This window comes from Genypterus blacodes, unplaced genomic scaffold, assembly GCF_046128005.1.
Source record: "Genypterus blacodes isolate CSIRO-AG114 ecotype Tasmania unplaced genomic scaffold, CSIRO-AGI_Gbla_v1 ptg000449l_1, whole genome shotgun sequence".
In the NCBI taxonomy this organism is placed as follows: Eukaryota; Metazoa; Chordata; class Actinopteri; order Ophidiiformes; family Ophidiidae; genus Genypterus; species Genypterus blacodes.
The window spans coordinates 1-23971 of NW_027467218.1; the positions used below are offsets into that span (position 1 = coordinate 1).

At 48.4% G+C, this 23971-nt stretch overlaps 1 protein-coding gene across 1 annotated transcript; it reads left to right on the forward strand.

Annotated features, from left to right (window-relative positions):
• Window positions 1-646: 646 nt before the first annotated feature.
• On the forward strand, window positions 647-23945 carry LOC142990043 (chondroitin sulfate proteoglycan 5-like; the record flags this gene model as incomplete). The annotated part of the gene is given in 6 exon segments (XM_076139766.1): window positions 647-986; window positions 988-1079; window positions 1082-1649; window positions 11399-11587; window positions 15963-16041; window positions 22937-23945. Coding segments are annotated over 6 exon segments (1436 nt in total), but the record flags the coding sequence as incomplete, so codon positions are not given.
• Between the last annotated feature and the right edge of the window lie 26 nt (window positions 23946-23971).

The window sequence follows — 23971 nt, forward strand, 5'->3', positions numbered from 1 at the left end:
CTCTCTCCCTCTGTCCTCCTTCGTCTCATCACCATGTGTCATCCCTCCTCTTCCTCGCCCCCTTTGCACGCTCTGTCCTCCTCCTCTTCTTCTTCTTTCTGCCGGAGCGGCGGCCATTAGGCTTCGAGTTTGTATTCATCAGGCTTGTTAGAGGAGCAGGAGGAGGATTTGGCACAAACACAGTCCTGTAACGAGTGTGTGAATGTGTGTGTGTGTGTGTGTGTGCGTGTGTGTGTGTGTGTGTGTCTGTGAGATAAACTGAAAGAAAACAAGGTCGCTGTCATTTTGTGTGTGTGTGTGTGTGACAAAGACAATGAGGAGTGAAAGTTTGCTTTGTGGTCTTTAATCTTTATTTCCTGATGAGGCACCAAGGATTTAATGTGTGTGTGTGTGTGTGTGTGTGTGTGTGGGATCTTGGCGGCTGGCTTAGTGAGCTGAGCAGCAGTGCATTGTGGGTCTGTTGGAGGGTTCAGATCGAGTTCGGCTTCAAACGTCTGAGCCGTAAAACACTGAACACTCTCACTCACTAATGAGTTGATAATTGATCAATGTGATCAATAGATTGTCAGAGTAACAGGAAGTGAGGTGTTCCTGGTTGTGGTTCCTCTGGAGTCTTGATGTTTGTTCTCTGTCTTCATTGTTGCAGGAGATTCTGTGGTCACTAACGCCACCGAGCCGGAGAGCCCGGTCAACGCCACCTCGCTGCTTGGCGAGGACGGCGGCTCCGTCAGGGGCAACGAGGCCTTCGTGGCCGTCACCGGGCCGAGCGGCTCATCCGACGCCGTGACCCAGCGGGCCGGCCGGATCCCTCGAGCCGGCGAGGAGGAAGAGCAGAGCAGCGGCATGTTCGGTGAGACGGTGCTGACCGCCACGGAGGAAGTGGCGGTGGCGACCCCGCCCCAGCTCAGCCCCGACTCAGCTGAGACGGAGCACCTGCTGCCCAGCAACCCCCGCAGACAGGAAGTGACGGAGGGCGCGGAGGAGGAGGGGGGAGGAGCCTCTGCCTCACACTGAGCCACCTTGGATCAACGCCAGAGACACGGCCGTGTTCGACCTGGACCGCGCCTCCACCACCACGGCCCGCCCGCCGCCTCCACCACCCCGGCCCCTGAAGTCCTCCACGTGGACTTCTTTGATCCTTTGTCCCGTGGGCGTAACCTGGACCTGGCCCCGCCCTCTCCTTCATCACTGGCCCATGAGCTGCAGGGTGGCGACCCCACCTGGGCGATGCCCGACAACTACGACTACCTCACGCCCTACGAGGACGGCGTGTCTCCCACTCCTGACGAGTACGCCTACAGCACGACCACCGACGCCTACGAGAGCGACGAAGACCTGCGGCTGACCCCAGGGTCTCCGGCTCGCTCCAGGCCCGGGGCTCCGGTATCTGGGCCCTCCAGACCAGACCTGTCTCTGCCCGGTGACACCAGGGGGGCGCCGGTACCAAAGGGGCCCGCTCCAGCTGCTCCATCTGCTCCAGATGCTCCGGATGCTCCGGCTCCTGATGACGGCTCTGACGGGCTGGGCGGCTGTCGCCTTGGATACCAGATGCAGAACGGAAGCTGCCGCTCGCCCTGCGACGCTCTGCCCAGCTACTGCTTCAACGGGGGACAGTGCTACCTGCTGGAGGGCATGGGGGTGCTCTGCAGGTACACACACACACACACACACACACACACACACACACACACACACACACACACACAACACACACACACACACACACACACACACACAACACACACACACACACACACACACACACACACACACACACACACACACACACACACACACACACACTGGTATAGTGAAGCTGTTTCATTCCACTCCATCCCTTTATGTCCAGTAATGCGTCTGCTCAGAACACGGCTAATCGTGTTGCCATGGTGATGAATGAATCTAGGTGAAGGTCAAAGGTCAGAGGGATTAACAGAATGATGTATGTGAATATGGTTTAAGCTGCAGAATAGCTCATCTTCCTCTGCCAAACAAAGTCTTCACACACACACACACACACACACACACACACACACACACACACACACATACACACACACACACACACACACACCACACACTGATGAGATCGACCCGTATCAAATATGGATTTCCGAGCGCAATCTTCCTCCGTCATTTCCCCGTAATCATGAAACGCAGCCGACCAATCAGCTGCAGCCTTAGCATGCAAATGTATGCACGACGTCCTCCTGACGAGCTGATGGAGAAAATATTAGCCAGAGTCACCATGACAACACCAGGAGGCAACGCAGATGTAAAACAAAGATAACGAAGGGTGACAGACACACACACACAGGTGAGGAAAGAATCCCGTACCACCGTGCATTGATAAGAACATTTTATTATTTCAAATTCTACTCGTTTTTGTCGTTAGAGGCAAAGCAGGAGGGAAGGAAAGAGAGAGAGATGAGGACACAGGAAAGGACAGAAGGATCTGGATCTGCAGCAGAGCGTGATGTTCTGCTGCAGCTTACATGTCCAAATGAAAAGAGACATCAACCATCCACACACACACACACACACACACACACACACACAAACACACATATACACACACACACACACACACACGCACACACACACGCACACGCACACGCACACATACACACACACAGCTCCTTTTATAACAGCCGCAGCTGTGAAATACTACAGCAGCAGATTTACTTCCCCCTGTTTACCATCCGTGACCCCGTGACCTCCTGCAGCTCCACCTCATCACGCCGCTCTGCCACAGTGACCCTGAGCTGTCCTGCCCTTTGACCTCCTGCATGTCTGTTAAAGATGCTGCATCAAAGCTCTGACTCCATCTTCATCATCAATCTGTCATCTTCAGCTCGATTAGATTCAATTTGAGCATTCTGATTCACTAAATGTTGTTCTTTTATGACGCTGAATTGTGAAATTGGTCTTTGGAGGGGGTCAAAGGTCAAATGTTCACTGTCCATACTGCTCCGGGGGCCTCAGATTGCTCTATCCTGCTCTACCTAGAGGACATGCGCCTTTTATTCTTCAGCTGCTTGTGAGGTGTGTGAGCGCCGTGCTTGGGGCTGCTGAGTGTACATGTGGCACAGTGTGTGTGTGTGTGTGTGTGTGTGTGTGTGTGTGTGTGTGTGTGTGTGTCGCTGTGAGCCAGATCATCAGGCTCAGTTTGGGCCTCAGTCAGCAGAATGTTGCAGTGATGAACCTCATGAGAATCTGAGTGAGTCAGAGAGGCTGAGAGGCGTTTGACTGCTGGGCACAAACCTAATATGGGTCAATGGAGCGCAGGCACAGACCAGAACCAATGTGTTCCCGTGTGTGTGTGTGTGTGTGTGTGAGAGAGAGAGAGCGTGTGAACTGAAACTGCCCCGTGCATCAGGCTGATTCAATTACAGCAGGATGAATGTGTGGACCTTCAGCTCTGAGCTCTTTGAGGCGATGTTTACTGCCGACCTCAGGCTGGCCCGCCGTCTCTCTCTGTTAGAGACGGACGGGTCCTAGATCTCAGCCCGCCGTCTCTCTCTGTTAGAGACGGACGGGTCCTAGATCTCAGCCCGCCGTCTCTCTCTGTTAGAGACGGACGGGTCCCAGATCTCAGCCCGCCGTCTCTCTCTGTTAGAGACGGACGGGTCCCAGATCTCAGCCCGCCGTCTCGCTCTGTTAGAGACGGACGGGTCCTAGATCTCAGCCCGTCGTCTTTCTCTGTTAGAGATGAACGGGTCCTAGATCTCAGCCCGCCTGCTCCCTGAACCCGCCCCAGAGCTCAGCATTTAAACCCTGATGAAAACAGATGGATGCCATTAACTTTTCTCCCATGCTGGTGCTAAAGCAGCATCAGTCTAAGAGTCCCTTTGCCCACAAGGTGCCTGGATCAGGCTAATGCTGCTTAACTGCCTTTATCCTTTATTACATCTAAGAGCGGCCTTTGAGACAAGAATCCTCCCTGCTATCAGGTTGAGTTCAGTCAATTTAAGACTGCATGTGATAAAACTATTTAACCTGTAAGAATGCGTCCAGAGAGACAAACCCAAAGGTCCAGAGCCAGCCTGAAAGCTTTCATCTGATTGGTCCTGTGCCTCTGGAACACGATGATGTCATCACGTAACACACCTGATCACGCTTGGCTGCGTTTCTGAGGATCTTTTTGAGGAAGTTCTACAAAACAAAGGAGATCAGTGTGTTTTGTTTTGTTTGGAAATGGAGCTGAGAATGAAAATAAGAGCACAGAAATGAAACCTGGCCCTTTAAATCTGTGATGGGCCGAACTGTAGCAGTAAGAATGGTTAAGGAGCTGAGTCTGATGAGGCTCTGCTGTCCGTCTGACTGAGGACATCCAGCAGCACAACACTCGTTAAACCGCACGACTACAGGCCTTATTCGGAGAAACAGACGAGGAGAGGAACAGAAGGAGGGAGGGGAGGAGAGAGAGAGAGAGAGAGAGAGAGAGAGAGAGAGAGAGAGAGAGAGAGTGTGTGCGTGTGTGTTTGTCAGGGAAATAGAAAAAAGGAGAAGGGACGTGGTGTTTATGTTGAACTGCTCTGAGGGCTGCAAGGGAACGAGTGAGACAAAATAGAAAAGTGGAGTCGAAGAGAAGGAGAAGAGAACGAGTGTTTGGGATATAAAGATGACATGACGATAGAGAGAGAAAAACAGAGAGAGAGAGAGAGAGAAAGAGGGTGGGGTGAGAGAGAGAGAAAGAGAGAGAGAGAGAGAGAGAGAGAGGGTGGAGTGAGAGAGTGAGAGAATGAGTCAGTACGTTCTAAGTCATGCCAGGATGGAAACGATTGGAGGAGCCAGGTCGAATATACTGAGCTGTGTGTGCGTGTGTGTGTTCATGTGTGTGCGTGTGTGTGTGTGTGTGTGTGTGTGTGTGTGTGTGTCCTGCAGCTTGATGTAATTAAAGGCGGCTTTGAGTACCAATAGCAATTTCTATCCACTTTAGATTTCATGACAACATCATGGAAACACACGCACACGCACACGCACATGCACACACACACACACACACACACACACACACACACACACACTCACACACACACAGGGTTATAGCTGTATTCTGGGATCACTTCCACGTCAAAGAGTACAGGGTCAGGAAATCAAGCCAAAGGTCAAATTCATAGATTTACGAGGGCTGCAAAGTGTTGTGAGGGCCTGGGACAAAGACACACACACACACACACACACACACACACGAGGGCCCGGACAATTTGTTTTTGCCAGAGTTAGTCTGTCCTGATGTATTTTATCTTTGTGTATACACACACTCACACAGAAATGACTTGGCAAGTGCAGCCTCGCCTGCAGGGTAACGATACACACACACACACACACACACACACACACACACACACACACACACACTAATGCTGCCTGGTTTTATTTGCTTGTTTGCTTTATTGATGTTTATATATTTATATATGTTTAAATGTATGTTCCTTTCTTTTATTTTGAAAGTCACTGAAAAGTCTGCGCTGAAACAATCAACTTCCCCGCCACAAACTATAATAAGACACAGTTACTCTTTATTAGATGATAATAGTTTTATTCTGAGACCTGAGGTTTATTTCTCTTCTCCGTGCTTTAACAGCTGTAAAACATCATCCTGTCATAACATTCGATCCTCTGATGTGGCCTGCAGATGAACCCTCTGGACTCTGGATGACATCATTTTCACCGTCCGTAGAAAAATATCAAAGTTGAAAAGGCTCAAAAACAAAAACGGGAAAAAAAAGTCACGTCTGATCTTTATGGTCTGAAAAAATGACACAATAATCCTTCAATGAGCTTTTTATCTTCTCACACACACACACACACACACACACACACACACACACACACACACACACACACACAAACCGAGTGTACATGGTGGAGGTAATAAACACTGACACTCAGGTCATGGAAAACAAGAAATGAGATAAATTGATGGTGAGAGTTGAAATCTTCCATGAAATAGAACGACCTTCAGTTTCAGTTTCAGACACACACACACACACCGTGCACACACACACACACACACACACACACACACACACACAGACACACACACACACACACACACACACACACACACACACACACACACACACACACACACACACACACACACACACACACACACTCTCTCTCTCTCGCGCGCGCATTGTCCCTCTAATTTAACCATAACAATCCCCAGTGTTTTGCTGCAGGTGAAAGTGTGAGCCCGTTTCTCCACCTGCAGCCCTCAGCACCTTCACATGCCCACATATCGCTGTATGCAGCCCTGGATACACTTAGGTCTTATAATATATCATTTCTTCATAAAGGTTGGGTTCCCTTCTCCTCTCGGGGTCTGAGTCACTGGAAAAAGCGTCCCAGTGCCTCACATCCACTCAGTAATTGCCTGATGTCCTCTGATGTGCCAAATGTGAAACACTGATCATGCCGTCATGTTTTCAAATCCCTTTTCAGATTTCAGACACAGGGATTTGGCATTACGGTATGATTGGATGGAACAGTTTGCTCTGCGGTTGCTAGTTGGGCTTGTACGGCTCCATTTGCATAATGGAAGCCAGTGTAGTGATCTTTTATTCAGTTTGTTTTGGCCGCGGTGCAGAGGAGCGATGCCTCAGGGAGTTCCAGAAACATGGCTGCTGATGCCTGACGTACGGGTCAAAGAACTGAACTGGGTGAGACCGTGTTCAGTCCCCACAGACCGGTGTCAGTGCGGACGCTGGTGTGAGGGTTTCTTATACTTTTTGTGAGACTATTTTGTTGCGATCCTCTTTACATCTCATAGAAATCCATAGATTGACTGCATGTCTCTGAAGCTCCTCCTACTGATGGAGTCTCCTCTGCATTGTAACTTGTTACAGAACCATCCTGACTCTATCCTGGACTTCTATTCTCTTTTTAAATACCTTGTCCTCTTCCTGTGGGCGGTACAATGATCCCATCTTGTTTACGCTCGTCTTTTCCTCACTAAAACTAAATCTCAGACTTATAAATCTCCTCCAGCGTTATTAAACTTCCTATAAAGTGGTGTAATGAAGTGAAATCCGACCGGCGTTCCCGCTCAGCCTCTCCTGCTGCTCTTCATCACATCCAGCCCTCATGTGTTGACCCGTCGTGCTTCTCCTCCTCAGTAGAATCAAGACGTTCTTCTATTCATCAAAGACACGCTGAGGTTCAAACGGTTGTTTCTTGTTTTAGATAAAGTATCAAATTTGATGTTTCTGCTTGTTGATGGAAAACGTTCCAGAAGCATCTCTGCTCCTCTTCTAACCTTTATCCTCACATTCAACTCTCTCTGACGGCTCGACCTCTTCCTCTTCTTCTGCTTGCTTTTCATTCCTTTTCACCCTCTGCAGCAGCGTCATAACAATGTCTTTTCCTTCATAAAAGCGTATTACGGGATTTGTGCTCCAATCCCCAGTAGCACCCTGCTGCCTTCCTGTCTAGCAGACTTCTGGGTGCTGTTCTTCAGTTTAAATGTCACTGGTCCTTCTTTCTATTACCGTCCACAAAGCTTCAATGATGCAGTTGCTTCTTCTATGCTCTTTGTCCACCAAACAATTTGCTCAAAGGTCACGGAAAAAGGTCTTTGAACTGAATTGATTTTGTTTGGGGCACCAAACCAACATGGTCTCCACAAACCCCTGATGAAAACATGGCCGGCTGTCTTCACCAGCTCGTCTTCACCTTTCTCCTTAGCTTATCTTTTATAGTGAAACTGAGAGGCGGACAGGATTCCGTGTTGTTGTTCAAACTTGGCTTAAGACTCGACTATCCTGTAAATGTGCAGGCGTTCAACCAAAGCACTGAGCTAATAGAGACCTAACTCCAGACACAGAGTTGGACGTGTTCCTCCACTATGACTGATCCTTTGACGTTAGTGTGTGTGTGTTGGTGGTATTTGCAGTTTGTAGTAAAAGCAGCTCGTTTGTCCTTTATCTCTGAAGTGAGGGACCCATCCTGAGTCTTAAACTGGGCTCTGCTGCCCTGCTCATGGTCTTATTAGCCCCCGTGTCTGCTGTCGTCTCACCCTTCATTACCCCTAATCAAACTCAGCAGGGCTCCTATTAGGGAGCCGATGTCCCCCGACCTACAGAGTCGCCTTAATCAGGTGAATATTGAGAGGATTTGGTCGGCCTGGACCGCCTGATGAGTCCTGCTGGACCGCAGCGAAGCTTTAAACTGGGCTGTGGTGAACCGCCGCAATGGAGATAATGATCGGGTTGGGAGGGAAAAGCCTGCAGTGGGACGGGAAGGGTTTACAGAGGGAAGGAGGGGGGAGAGAGAGAGAGGGGGGGGAGAGAGAGAGAGAGAGAGAGAGAGAGGGGGGAGAGAGAGAGAGGGAGAGAGAGAAAGAGAGAGAGAGAGAGAGAGAGAGAGAGAGAGAGAGAGAGTGAGTGCGTGGGACTGAGATGGAGTCAGAGGGGACGATTTTATCAATCCATGCCTCCTGTTTGTTTTCACTCAGGAGGAAACTTGAGCTCACAATTATTCCTCAAATTTTCCTCCACTTTTGTCAAACAAACAGTTTCTTCTCTCTCTCTTTTTTGTGAATATGGATCATAAACACACTTCCCTGGCCAACGAGCAGCTGATTGATGTTGGTGGGTGGGTCCAGACTGAGCGGTGCAGGTGTTCCAGCCTGCCATGTAATTAAAAGCCTGTAATTAATCTGCCCCTCACAGGGCCGCACATAAAGTGAATAAAGCCCCGCAGCAGGCGGAGCTCAGGGCCTCGTTCACACCGCAGATATACGTATCTGTGCTTTGACTCTCCACACACTCCTGCTAATTCATTCCAAAAAGGATTAGAGGATTTAGGTCTTCGCCCAAATCATGGCGGAGGATTCCTGCTGGAAAATCCTTCTCCCGTTCCTTCCGTCTCCATCTTGGACCGCCAGGATCCTGTGTCTGTGGTCTTCCTCTGAACGTGACAAAGGAAGGTTGCACAAACTGAGAGAGAGAGGGAGAGAGAGAGGGAGAGAGAGAGAGAGAGAGAGAGAGAGAGGGAGAGAGAGAGAGAGAGAGAGAGGGAGGGAGAGAGAGAGAGAGAGAGAGGGAGAGAGAGAGAGAGAGAGAGAGAGAGGGAGAGAGAGAGAGAGAGAGAGAGAGAGAGGGAGAGAGAGAGAGAGAGAGAGAGAGAGAGAGAGAGAGAGAAGGAGAGAGAGGGAGAGAAGGAGAGAGAGAGGGAGAGAGAGAGAGGTGATTCAGCCGGCGGCGCTTGCAAAGTGCAGCAGGGTGGAGGGGGAGGAAAAAAAGGGTGAGAGGGAAGACGGAGAGATGAAGATGGGGCGGGAAAGAGTCAGCGAAGAAGAAAAGACGTTATCAAGGAGACGAGAGGCGAGACAAAGGAGGGAAGGAGGGAGAGAAAACGCTGAAACATGACGGTCCGTCTCTACGGGTGATGGAATGACATGTCAGCGCCGCATCTGCCTCTATTGCTGCTCAGCTGGGTTGCCATGACGACTAGCCCATCTTCGCCTGCTCTCAGCCTTTATGCGTCTCTCTCTCTCTCTCTCTCTCTCTCTCTCTCTCTCTCTCTCTCACTCTCTCTCTCTCTCTGTTTGCATCCCTGCCTTGACTTATATAAACCTTTTCTCTCGCAATAATGCAGAATCGCTCGTTTGTGTGAGCGCATTTAAGCCTCACTCTCTCACACACACACACACACACACACACACACACACCATGGCCCCTGGCTCGTTGCCAGCGCTCCCCTCAGCTGGTAAAATAAAGCATCAAGGATGGAGGAAGGATACAGGAAGTGCAAGTGAAAGGAGCCTGTTTGTCATGGAGGGAGTGCAGCCGTATACCAACACCTCCATTCACTCTACACTCCTCTGTGTGTGTGTGTGTGTGTGTGTGTGTGTGTGTGTGTGCGTGACATTGGGAGCATTAGGGCTCGTGGGATCCTTCACATTCTCTCACACCCCAGTTGGAGTCGTTTCAAACCCCGTGTTCAGAGTCCGAACACGACATCATGGCTCTGTAAACTACAAAGCTCCTTTAAAGCTCCAGGTATTTAGTTTCTAGTTTGCGTTGGAGAGACGTCACGGTGATTCTGATGAGGTCGTCTGGTTCATCCATCTCGTGTTGTGTTGTGTTGTGTTGTGTTGTGTTGTGTTGTGTTGTGTTGTGTTGTGTTGTGTAAGGAGCGTCTCAGCCTCACAGGGCCGTACATAAAGCAGCTCGGAGGCTGGTTGAGGCCGGAGTTATATTTGTCGTTTTACACTCTGAACACTCGACACAGACGAAGCCATCTGCCGCCATCGCTTATGTCCCCAGGCGGACAGCGTACTCTGCCAAACGGTAATGGAGGGAGTCTGGGGCTCAGATGGTGTGTGTGCGTGTGTGTCTTTGTGTGTGTGTGTGTGTGGGAATGTGTGCCCATGCAGCCACACATGGACCGACATATGCATCACATTAGAACATGTAAGATGTCTTTCAAAGGTCTTTTATGATTGTGTTTGTGTACGTTTCTTAAAGCCTGAGTGTGTGTGTGTGTGTGTGTGTGTCACTCTCAGACAGAGTGCTAACACTGTGTGAGTCTCAGCGTGGCGACTTGACTCTGCAGTGAGGCGCAGGTTTGTCTGCATGTTGACAGATTCCACAGCAGATCAGAACCAGAACCAGAGAAGAGAAACTGCATCATATAAACTATAAACTCCACTACACACTAAACATACACACATGAGCTATTATAACCATTACTCTGTGTGTGTGTGTGTGTGTGTGTGTGTGTGTGTGTGTGTGTGTGTGTGTGTGTGTGTGTGCGCGCATTGTGAACATTTCCCTTCTTCTTCTTCTTCACTTTGTGGCTCGTGGTCAGGCGTGTGACCTGTGACCTCATAGCTCTCACCTGTGTGTAGTGTAACAGATCGGTCAGTCAGTCTGACCTCCTATCTCTCTTTGTTCTCCCTCCTCCTCTTCATCCTTTCATTTCACCCCTCGTCTCCTTCGTTCACTTCCCCTCTCACTCCTCCTCTCCCGTCTTCCTCACCTTCCCGCTCTTCCTCTCCTCCATCTGCTACGTTTCTTCCTTATGACCGCCGTTCTTCTCACTGACTCTTCATCACATTGACCTCTGATGTTTCTGTCGTCGTTTCCTTCCTCGGCTGCCAATCTAAACCTCCTCAGCCACACTGAGTCTGACCACCGCATCACTTCGCATGATGAAGAGGACGAAAAGGCAGTGTTCAGTTCTGCTGCATACAAATGGAATAATCTCACACTGAAGCTTTAAGGCTCCGGGCAACCAAAACATGTTTTTATTGTTTTCTTATTAAAATGTGTTTGTTTGGGATAAACAGAAAACTCATTTGTGTTTTCTTTCCGTTCTTCTTATCTACTTCATTACACAAAAGTAACAGTGATGACGTTCTCCGCCTCTCTCTGTCCTTCAGGTGTAACGTCCAGGATTACATCTGGCACAAAGGCTCCCGCTGTGAGTCTGTGGTCACAGAGTTCCAGGTGATGTGTTTGGCTGTGGGCGCCTCGGCTCTGGTGGTCCTGCTGCTCTTCATGATCGTCGTCTGCTTCGCCAAGAAGCTCCACGTGCTCAAGACCGAGAACAAGAAGCTGCGGAAGCGCAGGTGAGACCTTTACTGAAGCTTTCATGCACCTGGGAAAGAAGTCTCATTCCCTCCACATGGACCTGAGAGAAGAACGAGATAGAGAGTAGAAGTGGAGATGTGGTTCATGAGGCCTGGTCCATCTTTATGGTCAGCACAGTGGTGAATGTAGACGTCTCAGATCTTCATCTCCATGTTGTTTTTAACTGCTTTCACAGTAACATGAGCTCGTCTCCATCATGAAGCTTCAGGCTGTGGTTGTTTCTGGTTTGTTGAGTTGAGCTGTGAGTTCCGCCACACTTGTCGTTGTCAGCTTCAGCCTCTGCAGGGTCAGAAAACCAAAAGCAATGATGTGAAATCTCCTAAATTCCAAGTGCAAACAGCGAACGCCATGCGTGGATTTGTGTTATTAAATGACTTAAGCACACGGCTACCAATCAATCAGTGGACAGAAGTGTCAAACACCTAATCACACAACTCCAGAGGATCAATAGCCGTCTGTGTTTACGTCCCTCAGAGCCGCACAGGAGCGTCTGCACTCTGAAAACTCTGAGGTCTAAATAATTCAGCAGATTTCTTGGACCGACTCTTCTTCTCCTTCTTCTCCTTCTCTTCTTCTTCTTCTTGGCTGCTTTGTGTCAAGATGCTGAGATAAAAGCGATCTGTTGGCCTGAGCTCAGAGCGTCGACTCACCGACCAAACAACAGGAAGTCAGCAGCTCAGCGTCTTAAAGCGACACTGAACTCCTGAACGACCTCACTGACATCGTGTTTGTGTGTGTTTGATGAACCTGCAGGCTGTAGAGTGAACCCACATGGAGCCATGAACACCTGTCAAAGCCTCTAAAAGCTCCTCTGACCTTTGACCCTGACCCCTCTGTATGATGTCATGGATCTCTATCCTATAGTCACTTCCGGGTGCCTTCTCTCATCGGTCTGCAGCTGGTGTGATGTCGCCCCATAACGTGAAGCAGCTGAGAGGATGTAGTGCAGATAAACATGCAGGTAGAAGGAAGTAGTAGAAGAAGAATATGAGGTGTCAGCTGTTCCATTCAAATACAAACAACAACAATGTCAGTGAGCAGGGACATTTCCTATTTAAACAAATGCATTAATCTGCGTTTGAACCCTTCAAATGTTAAATATTAGACCTCAGTGTGTGTGTCTGTAAGAAGAGGTACAGACATGCAGCAAGCAAGGAGAGGAGGAGGAGAACGAGCAGGATGGAGAGGAGGAAGAGGCTCTGTGTGTGTGCTGAGGAATGAGAAAGAGATGGGGGGATGGGCGGCAGAGAGAGAGGGAGGGAGGGATGGAGGGAGGGAGGGGTGGACACGTCTCAGCCTGATGGAGGAAAAGGGTTTGAATTGAATGAGTGAGGAAGACAAAGAATGGAGGTCGGAGCAGAGGAAGAAGATAAAGAGGAGGAGGAGGAGGAGGAGGAGGAGGAGGAGGGTGGGGGGTGTGGACGGCGTGCAGCCGGCAGAAAACGAGTTGACAAGACGGATGAGGAAGAGAAACGCCGATGCACACACACACACACACACACAGACACACACACACACACACACACACACACACACACACAGCATTTACGGGGCCGTAAAAATGACAAATATTCCCCCACGTATCAAAATCCTCAAATAGCATCACATCTCATTTGCATACGGCCATAAAATCAATCAATCAAATGTAAAATCTATAGGATCCTCATTATGTATGTGTGTGTGTGCAGAGGCTTTATGGGTGAATACACACTTTACAGACGCAGAAAGCAGGAAAGCAAAGACACAGGACGCTGACAGGGTCCAGATGAGGGACAGCTGACCAATCAATCAATCAATCAATCAATCAATCAATCAATCAATCAATCTATGAAACTTTTCTGTATTTGATTTAGAGGACGAGCTCTGAACTATTGTAAGAACACGACACACTCATCTGTTAACATGTCTCACAGCTTCTCTGCTCAGCCTATCACAAAGCAAAGCCCTCTGCTCACCTACAGAAAGAAACTGTGCTCCGTCTGACTCTGAGTGCCTGTGTGTGTGAGTGTGAGTGTGTGTGGAGTAACGAAGCTGCTCTGACTGAAGTACAAAGAAAGTGAGCGAGCGAGAGAAAGTGGACTGGAGCCCAGAGAGCTGAAACACAGCCTGAATATAAAAAGAGTGAGGAGGAGGAGGAAGAGGAGGAGGAGGAAGAAGAGTAGGGGGGGTGTTGCTTCTCCAAAGTGTGTTTCAGCTGCGCTTTGCCTAGCAACAGGGCCGGCGTGGATGAGCAGCCTGGCAGACACGAGCGTGAGCGCCAATCTTAACACCCGATCCCACGCTAGGGTTTATATTTAGCCCCGCACGGGAGGTTATAGTGCTGGTCATGGTGAGGAAGAGGAGGGAGAGGAGGGAGAGGAGGGAGAGGAAGAGGATGAGGATGGAGAGGAGGACGAGGAGAGGTGGTGCAGGCGGTGATTGAGAGCAGAGAGAAGGTGATGTCATTGGTACTGTGGATCCAGCTGAAAGTAGGACAGGAGGGGGAGAGAGAGAGGGGAGGGGAGGGGGGAGAGAGAGAGAGGGGGGGAGAGAGAGAGAGAGAGAGAGAGAGAGGCAAACTAAGACAACCAAAAAAAGAGACATGGGGAGAAAAGGACAGAGAGAGAGAGAGAAGGGGGGGAGGCGGAGTTGACCTACATACAGCTGTGCGACCTGAGGGGTGTGTGTGTGTGTGTATGTGTGTGGGTGTGGGTGTGTGTGTGTGCATGGTTTGTCTGCACATACATTTGTGATTCGTATGCTTATGCATGCATGGATGCATTTGTGTGTGTGTGTGTGTGTGTGTGTGTGTGTGTGTGTGTGTGTGTGTGTGTGTGTGTGTGTGTGTGTGTGCAGGATGCAGCATGAAAGAGACAAAGACGGCCTCATCCAGTGGTCGTCCGAAAAAATCGAGGAAGAAAAAGGAGGACAGAATAACATGAGAGAGAGAGAGAGAGAGAGAGAGAGAGAGAGAGCTAATGCAGAGAGGGTGCGTGTGTGTGTGTGTGTGTGTGTGTGATGCTGATGAGGCTCATGAATACATGAGACTCCCACACTTCCCCATCTGCTGGGTAATTGCTGTCGCAGTGTTTCTCTTGTAAAAGATGGAGAGAGAGAGGGAGGGAAAGATATAGAGGGGAGGAGGGAGGGAGAGAGAGGTAATGAGTGACATGCAGAGAGAGATGAAGTGAGAAAGAGTGTGAGAGAGACAGCAGTCAAAAGAGAGAGGGATGAGAGACGCAGTGGTCAGATAGAAAAGTGTGGGATGGAGATGTTAAGTTTCTGTGGCATATTAACTGAAGGGGCGAGAGAGGAGGAGAGAGAGACAGAGAGAGAGAAACTGTCGAGCAACATTGTGTTCAAACAGAGAAAGGGATGAATGGAGGAGAGAGAGATGAGACAGAGACTGAGAGAGCAGGAATGTAGAGATGAGGAGTCTGCATCCTGCTGCCAAAGAGAGAGAGAGAGAGAGAGAGAGAGAGAGAGCGAGAGAGAGAGAGAGCGAACGGATAAAGTGTTGCCTTTCTGCATCCCTGCCAGAGATGGAGATACAGGAAAAGAGAGGGAACGAAACGAGAGAGGGAGAGAGAGAGACAGACAGACAGACAGACAGACAGACAGACAGACAGACAGACAGACAGACAGACAGGGGTTTGTAAGGTTGTTTGCTGCTCGCTCTCTCTCTCTCTCGTAGATCAGCTCAGTAGTTTGCAGCTTATCACCATTGTATTGATTTGTATTGATCAGTATTGATCAGTATTGATCAGTATTGATCGTGAACATGTAAGTGAACTGGGTCTTTAAACTGTATCATGAATCCCTGTTAGTTTGAACCCGATGTGTGGTTGTGAAGGACAGATGCGTCTCCTCTGTCCTCTCCTCTGTCCTGAGCGTCTCCTTAGTTACTGTGAGGATTTGAGTAGCAGAAGAAGAAGCAGCAGGTAACCTCACTGTTTCCTGTGACAGCTGCTGGTTGCATCACAGATGATGTTTGTCTGTTTGTTCCCTTTGCTGCCTGATTAACGCTGCTCTCTTACTCTTTTTGTCTCCTTCTTTTGTGAGAACAAAATCTTCCCAAATCTGTCCTCATCCTCACCTCATCTCTCCTCTTTGTCCAATTTTGTCTGTGAATGTCACCTCTCCTCCCCCTCCTCCTCCTCTCTCCCCCTCCTCTTCCCCTCCCAAACATCCTGTATATCCCTCCTCTTCCTCCTCTCTCTCCTCCCTCCCTCCTCTCCTTCGCTCCCTCCTCGTCTCCTCCACGCCACCGCCTCTCATGCATTTACTTACCTCTCTCCTTTTCACTCTTCTCTCTCCCCCTGGCCTCGTCCTCCTCGTCCGTCCTCCTCGTCCCTCCGTCCTTCCGGCGCCCAGCAGTAAGTACCGGCCTTCATCGGAGCAGCACAATGATAATTTCTCGCTGTCCACCATCGCTGAGGGCTCCCACCCAAATGTAAGGAAACTGTGCGACACCCCTCCTAACGTCCCTCATGCCCGTGCATTGGCTTACTATGATAACATTATCTGTCAGGTAACGTGGTTCTCGCCTCTCTCACCCCTTTTTCTGCATCGACCCCCCCCTTGCTGATTCCCCTGCCCCACCCCCCCCCTTCCTCATGCATGGGCACGAGTATTCCCTAGAATCCAAGGTGTGAGATGACAAGAAGGGGGGCCGGGCCGGGTCCAAGTTTAAGAGAGGAGTTTTGGGAGTTTTCTCTAAACGGGGGTGGGGTCATTGTTTACATTTAGTGACGTTGCGTGAATACGCCGCAAAATGTGTTTCTGTTATCGTTTTGCTTATTGAATCTTTATCAACTTTTAAATGCGCAATTTCAAAATGAACACAATGGAAACTCAGTAGAAGCTTGTCTACTGCTGAGTGACTGTTGCTTAGAAACGGCACAAGAAAACATGTAGTTAATCTTTCATTTCTCGACATCTTGAGGGAAAAGATCTTGTTACTTCAGATAAATGATATAAAAGACGATCGCAGACTCTGAACGTCTCCAAACAAACAAATCCAACAAGATCTCCTTGAGGTCTCTGGACGATTCTATTTCATTTCTGAGATCAAAATCCTGCAGTCAGGATTTCATTCTACAGCTCCATGTGCCTATGTCAGAATTTGCAACATTAAGTAGACGATGGTTCCATTAATCGTACTCAGATCTGCAGTGAAGTCGTGTATTTGAAGGTCGTTCCTCTGGGAAAAGGAAAAGTGAGCGGGAGACAGAAAACGCTTGTAAAGACAAACACTTAAGAACACTTTACAGAGAGCAGAGTGTCGTCTCCCCAGCAGAGTTCAGATCCCCAGATTATGAAACCTTGAACTGATTATTCTGATCAGGAAGCTCGAGTCAGGCGTTTCTGCTCTTCTGCTTATTAGTGGAATACAAACGTGCACGTACTGTAACCATGACGACAGAAACACACTCACAAACACGTGCACAAAGCTGGACAGAAACACACACACACGCAAAATGAAAGCATAACTGTACGCTGTATGTTTAACCTGAACAAGCATTGGAGCCTTCGCTGCTCGTTGCCATGGCAGCATTTTTACATCTCATGGTTTCATTGGGTTTATTGATCTTTCTTCCCTGGTTTATTGCTTATTGATTCCAGTTAGAAGGTGGGAGCAAGGTGCACACACACACACACACACACGCATACACACACACACACACACACACATATTTTTTTGAGGGACAATGAACATCAGCGCACATGCAGGAAACGGTGGTCGTGTCGGGGTTAAAGGTCAATCTCCCTCTGAAACCACCCAGACTAAACGTTGACAGACTCTCCTGGTCAGCAGCTACGTGCCTCAACTTTGAGAGAAAACTCCCACAATCCTTTGCAGTGACCCCCGCCCCCCCCATCTCTGCCTCTTCCTCTAATCTTCTCTTGCATCAGTTTGCCATGGCATGCCTGCTCTGTCGCTAACATGCTGCAGCTCTACTTCGCTATATGTTTACATATATTTGTATTTATGTATATAACAAAATGTCCGCTTTGCTCGTTTATCCTGAAAAATTTTGGGGAGAAGCTGGGACTGATTTGTTCTGGCTTGTGGGGGTGCGATTTGGAAACACAACCAGGTAAGCTCCATTTGTGGGGGTGATTGTGTGAGAAGTGGGTGGGGCTTGTTTACGGTCAGGATAAACATCTGAGATGCAACGCCTCCCTGTTGCCAGCAAGCGGCGGCAGAGAGCCTACAGGCGCCTTACTAACAGAAGCATGGGTAGCTAGCAGCTAGCGTTGATGCTTACGTTGTAGCAGCATGGATAGTTTGTGCTACAACTGAGGTAGAGTCTGGCTTGATTTATATTTAGTTTTGTATGGTTTGGTATTTCAGTTGTGTTAATATGTGGTACCACCCTCTAACAACTCAGTAGTAGTTTAACTCGAGCTAAACTAGATTGGTTTCCCTTTTAATCTCCATTTCACTCATGCTAGCTGGACAGTTTTAGGTTTCTCCTTTGATTGAAGTGAAGGTCAAACCCACATTATCTCAGCCTGACGGAGAATAAACCCCAAACTACAGCGGGATCAATCTTCCTCCACCTACCTAACTAAACTCCACCGACATATCACAGCCCCCCAAACAGCCCATCAACCTGGATCCAATGGTATTTCTGAACACTTGGTTTGTGTAAGTGTGTTAATGCAGCAGATGCCATGGGACTTTCTCTGCTTTGACGGTTTTATAATAAATCTGCCACACAAATACCTGCACTTGAGGTGTTTTATTGACTTTAATCAGCAGCTCATTTGCATTTCCCGACATTTTTGTCTTTACTTTCTATAACTGGAGTCATATTTGTCGCTGAGCTGGCAGCAGGAGGACCTCTACCCCACAGTAAACAGTGTTTTTAACGCTAAACCCAGGTGGACTTCAGCGTCAGAGGGCAAACAGCAGAACTCTTTCCTGCTCCCATTCGATCCAGGTTTATTTTCACCTCACTTCTCCAACCAAATCCCAAACATGTTGATCCACGGTTGGCGTTCCCTTAAACCAACTCGCCCGTCTCCCTAAACAAACCCGAAATAAAACCCACTAATATAGCAAATAACCAATAACCTCAGTTCCGTCCCAGTTTGTGAACTAACAGCCCAGCAGGCGGAGAACCTCACCAAGAACAACCAAAGCAGAAGTTCTGTGCTGGGGTTCATGTATTCATGTATTCGTCTGAGCAGACAGCAGCAGAACGTCTGCGTCAGTTCTTACCTCAGACACTCTGCAGTCAGTTGGGAATATCAGCTGTCATCCAGTTACGCCGACGACTGCTCTCTGTCTCTCTCTCTGTCTCTCTGACACTCGATCTCTCTCTCTGTCTTTTATCTGTCTGCTTGGATTTCATGCCGTCTGCCTCTCCTCTCTGTCCGTCTCTCTTTCCTCTCTCTAATCCCCCGGCGCTCCTCTCCCATCTGTCCAGAGGTGGAAAGTACTCGATCTGAATACGTCAACGTGACTCAAGTGCCGCCGTGTTCAAGGGCATCTTTCATGTCCCGGTTAGAGCCTGAACCCGACCCCATCCTGTCCGACTCAACCCGACATGTATCCATGTTTGGAATCCGATCCCAATTCATGTCTGAGTCCGACGCTGAACAGAGAGTTTTGAATCCTAATCCAACAAAATTCTGTTGGATGGACTCAAACCCGACCTGAGAAAACTCGACATTTTCCTTTGAGTTGTTGCCTCCATTTTCTCACATGTGAGGTTTTGGACTGCAAACCCCAATCTGAAATTTTTAACCCGTTGGCGTCGTCAGTCGCGTCATGCTGTAGTGGAGCTTCTTCCTTCTTTGTATTCAATATCAGATACAAATGGCTGTAACAAAATGGTATTAAAATGTCCTTTCTTTCTTTTTTTCTTCCCTTCCTTCCTTCTTTCTTTTGTTTTTCTAACTGATAGGATATACTTTTTTCACTCAGCAGTTAAACTAACCTGTTCAACCATTTACTTCTGATACGTCTGACACTTGACCTCTAAAACTTGTTCAGTACTGTTCAGTATTGTTTGAGTACTTCTTCCACATCTGGATCTCTTTCTTTCTCTCTCCATTTCTCTCTCTCTCTCTCTCTCTCTCTCTCTCTCTCTCTCTTTCTTGCTCTGATCTGACGATGATCTCATTATGGTTTTTCGAGGAGTATAACCCTTCCCCTCCCCCCTCCCCTCAGAAAACCATGAGCAGATACACCTGGGAGTGTAAGACCAAAGAGGAGTCCGACTGCGAGGTAAGACCAGAATCGACCCCTGCCACTTTTGTCCGACAGTCCCGCCCCCCTCACCTTCCTGAACAGCTCTCTCATTGTTACTGTGGCCCTGTCAATCACCCTCTCTCAAGTCTCAATGGATCAATCCGAGCCGTCCCCACCCTCCCAAAAACAACCCCCCCCCCCCAAAACATCCTCATCAAGTCGATTAAACTCAAGACTCACAAATAAATCCGATTTTGTTTTACGTTGTTGTTTTTTTAACTTCTATGTCAATTTATGTAAATGTAAATCAATCCTTTCATCCCAAAGTTAGAGTGAGTTTTTGCAAACCTCCAAAAATAAAACCCCCCATAATCCTGATGTTCTCCCTGGACCTCATGGGTTCTCTAACCTTTCCTCATCATTTAGTCTCATACATTTGTAATGTGTGAATAAGGTGATGCCAGAAAAATCCACACGCCTTCTTAAAGTCCAAACAAAATAACACAAATACAGTGAGAAAAAACTCTGTATGTCAAGAAAAAAAGCAGAGAAACAGAATCACAAACAGGAAAACAAACACTTACACACACACACACATCAGGCGTCTGTGTAAGAAACACATTCACACGTACATTTGCATAAACACACACACACACACACACACACAAACACACACACACACACACACACACACACACAGGTCGATTGCCTCTGAACAGTAACACACAAAGCACTTGTGTGTCCCCACAGTAGCCCAGTGATTTGTCCTGATTGAGTACTTTAGATTGAGCCGCTTTGCTCTCCATCTTTCCCTCGCAGTAAATCGGCAGACCGAGCCGCTCGCCAGCAAATGCTGAAACCAAACGAGTTTCCGTCGATGCTAAATAAATTCAGCCAATGAAATGAATCGAGCGGTCAGAGCCGCCGCGATTCTTAAGAGAATTTCATTTGCATCGACTGAATAAGACTTCAGGGGGACAGAGGAGCGACTTTGACTCCACAGTGTAGCTGCACAGAGGAGAAGGGACAGGGAGGTGGTGAAGTGAGCCATTCAACACACACACACACACACACACACAAATATTTAATCTGAAGCTCATATGCTAATGTATGCAAATGACCACACACACACAGTCAAACACACACAATTTGAACTGAACAAACACACTACACCAGATATAAACACAAGCATAACATTGATTCCAACCTTAACCCTCTGCTGATGTGTACATACAGCGTGTATACATGCATACACACACACGTTACCACCAATAAGACCAGGATCAGGACGCTTCAGATTCAGTTCTCCATTTTAAAGGAAATGTGAATTTGGCACCTTGGAGCAAAGTTGCAGTCTGGTCTTAACGCTCAATAATAAACAAAACAATAGGATATCAGGAACTGTCCACGTGCCTTCATCATCATCATCATCAAAACCCTGTTTATCTCTGTTCCCACTCCCCCGCAAAATGACACCCACACTAAAGTCCTGGTGACTCTGTGCCCCCCCCCACCTCCTCCTCCTGCTCCACCCCTCCCCCCATACACAACAGTGGAATGTGCAAACCAACAAACAAAAAACACGTTTTCCAGTTTCACGCTGACGGGAGGACAGAGGGCCCTTATCCCGTTACCATGGAAGTGACGTATCCGCACGTCCTGCCCGAAGTTACAATCTAATCCGACAGCCGACGGGTAAATGACCTCACGCCTTTTCCTTTTTAACGTGCCGCTGAGTTTACAGGAAAGCCGTCAGTCTGTTTGTTAATGGAGCAGCCCTCAGGGTCTGGATTTAAATGTGTGTGTGTGTGTGTGTGTGTATTATCCAATGTGTATATGTGTGTGTGTGTGTGAGACAGCATGCCACTCAGCTGCGGACATAGAGCTGCAGACAGATGCCCCAGGATGCCTTGCGGCAGCCGGGTCGATGCCGCTGTGCATTATTAATGGGGATTAACGGGTTGGAACGCGGCCCAAATGGATTCAGGATCAATGTTTTCCCCCTGACCTTAATTAAGTCCAGATAATAAAAATGAACACTTTCCCCTTAAAATGCTTCCAATGTTCCCCCCCCCCCCCCGCCCCGGTGTCTGTTTGGGTGTGTGTGACGGTGGTACCCACAGGACGGGCAGTGTGTTTGTGCCACTTTCTGTTTTTCCACAGTATTAGGGGGGCAATGATCGGGGGGGGAGGGGGGAGGGAGCAGGAGGAGGGGAGCTGCATGAGTGAGTGAGGAGGGTTTACAGGACTGCTGGGGTCTTGCATGTGGACGTGCATGTGCTTCCTGGATTGCCTGAGGTGGCGGGGGGCCGGAGGGGGCGGGGCCTCCACTCATGCAGCTCACCTCAGCGTCTCCTGGACCAAGCGCCACGCGTCAGCAGCACGAGCACGCCGCTCATCAGATTAACCCACGACGCGGCCGCAGCTGAAAGACGCTTTTATTTATGAACAGCCCAGAATCAGCAAGTTTATCTGGTTGAATATTTCATGTTTTATGGACTTTGTCTCTCGCTTACCGCAGCGTTTTCACACAGAAAGCAGAACGATGAAGACGCACAAATCTGAAGCTCGGCCAGTCTCAAATTTATGCACGACTGAGTTTATCTTATTACAAACTTATATGAAGATAAATGCAGTCTTTGATCAAATCAGAAGACGTTACCCATAATGCACCTGGGTCCAACCTGCCATTAAAAAGCATGTTTACTGTTTTTTCAATCCAGAATGCATCAGAATGTCCCATCATGCATCGCTCAGCGTCAGTAATGATCCTCTGCACTCACACACGTCAGAATCTGAACACAATCTACACACAAACAGGCAAACTTCTCACCACAAAAAATGTCCTTTAGCTTTGTTTGTTTCAGGGAAGTCCCCTTTATCATCTGTTTCTTCTCTTCACACTGATAGATGTGTATTTCAGACACACACACCGGGTCCACTCATGCTTACATTGTTAATAACTCAAGATAAGACTGGAGTTGAGCTCTGCACTGTGAATGATGGGATTCATTTGATTCAGTCTGCATTGAAACACAGTGAACTTCTCCTTTAAACCTGGAGGCCATGTTTGTATTTGTGGTTTTAAATCTGCTTTCTTACCCCTTCACCCCCCCTCCCTCCCTCCCTCCCCCCCGGGTAGGATGATCCTAATTCCCAGAACAAGCTGGAGGACCCGGTGAAGGCAACGCCCAAGGAGGACGAAGCCCTCAACATCCACAACTCCCTGACCCCCAAACACGAGAACCACAAGGTCCTGGGTGAGGAGAACTCCTCGGAGGTAAACTCACTGCAGAACAACATGATGTAATTCCCAATCTCAGTCACCCAGCGACCCCGACAGCGGCACCACAACACCACCAGGTGCGCCGGCAACGGGGGGCCAAACCCCGCTCCCTCCCGGCACTGTCCAGGTGCCCCTTAACCGCTCAACCAATCAACTAGCCAGCCGACGTACCAGCCGACCAATCGACCAATCCAGTCTGCAACTGTCTCCGATACGGCAACACTGCCACCAAGCGGCCTATGCTGCTGCAAAAAAAACATACTCACACACACACATGCTGTACATCGCCGCTAGCTGAGAGTAACCCCCGGCAACGCCCCGCTAAACCCCGCCCTTTCATCCACTCACGCCCCTGTTTCGCAGCCCCGCCCCCTTGTTGATGTCACTCCGCTCTCTCCCTAGCTCCCTTACCTGCACACACACACACACACACACACAAATATAAAGGCACAAACATTACGAGCATACACATATGAAAAACTTGAACACACACACACACACACACACACACACACACACACGCGCACACACACCTTTCCCTGCCTGCATTGGTGTATTTTGTAAAAAGAAAGAAATCATACAGAAGTTTAAAAAGAAGTAAAATGTCATTGTAAAGTCAAAAGTAAAGATTAAGCTACTGAGAGGTTTTGATGTTTGTCTGACTAATCCAGTGAGTCTGTATAAATATTGGAAGAAAAAAAAAAACATATTTGCTTGATTGATTTAAAGAAGCAAACACAGTGTGTCTTGGTTTTCATTGATGTGATTTCTAATCCTTTGATGTACTTTTATGTTTTATTTTGTACTTTTTTGGGACTTCGAACAGAGAATTAAAAAAAAAAAAAAGAGATTCAGACCGTTGTTGAAATAAACCTTTTTAACATGACCTCA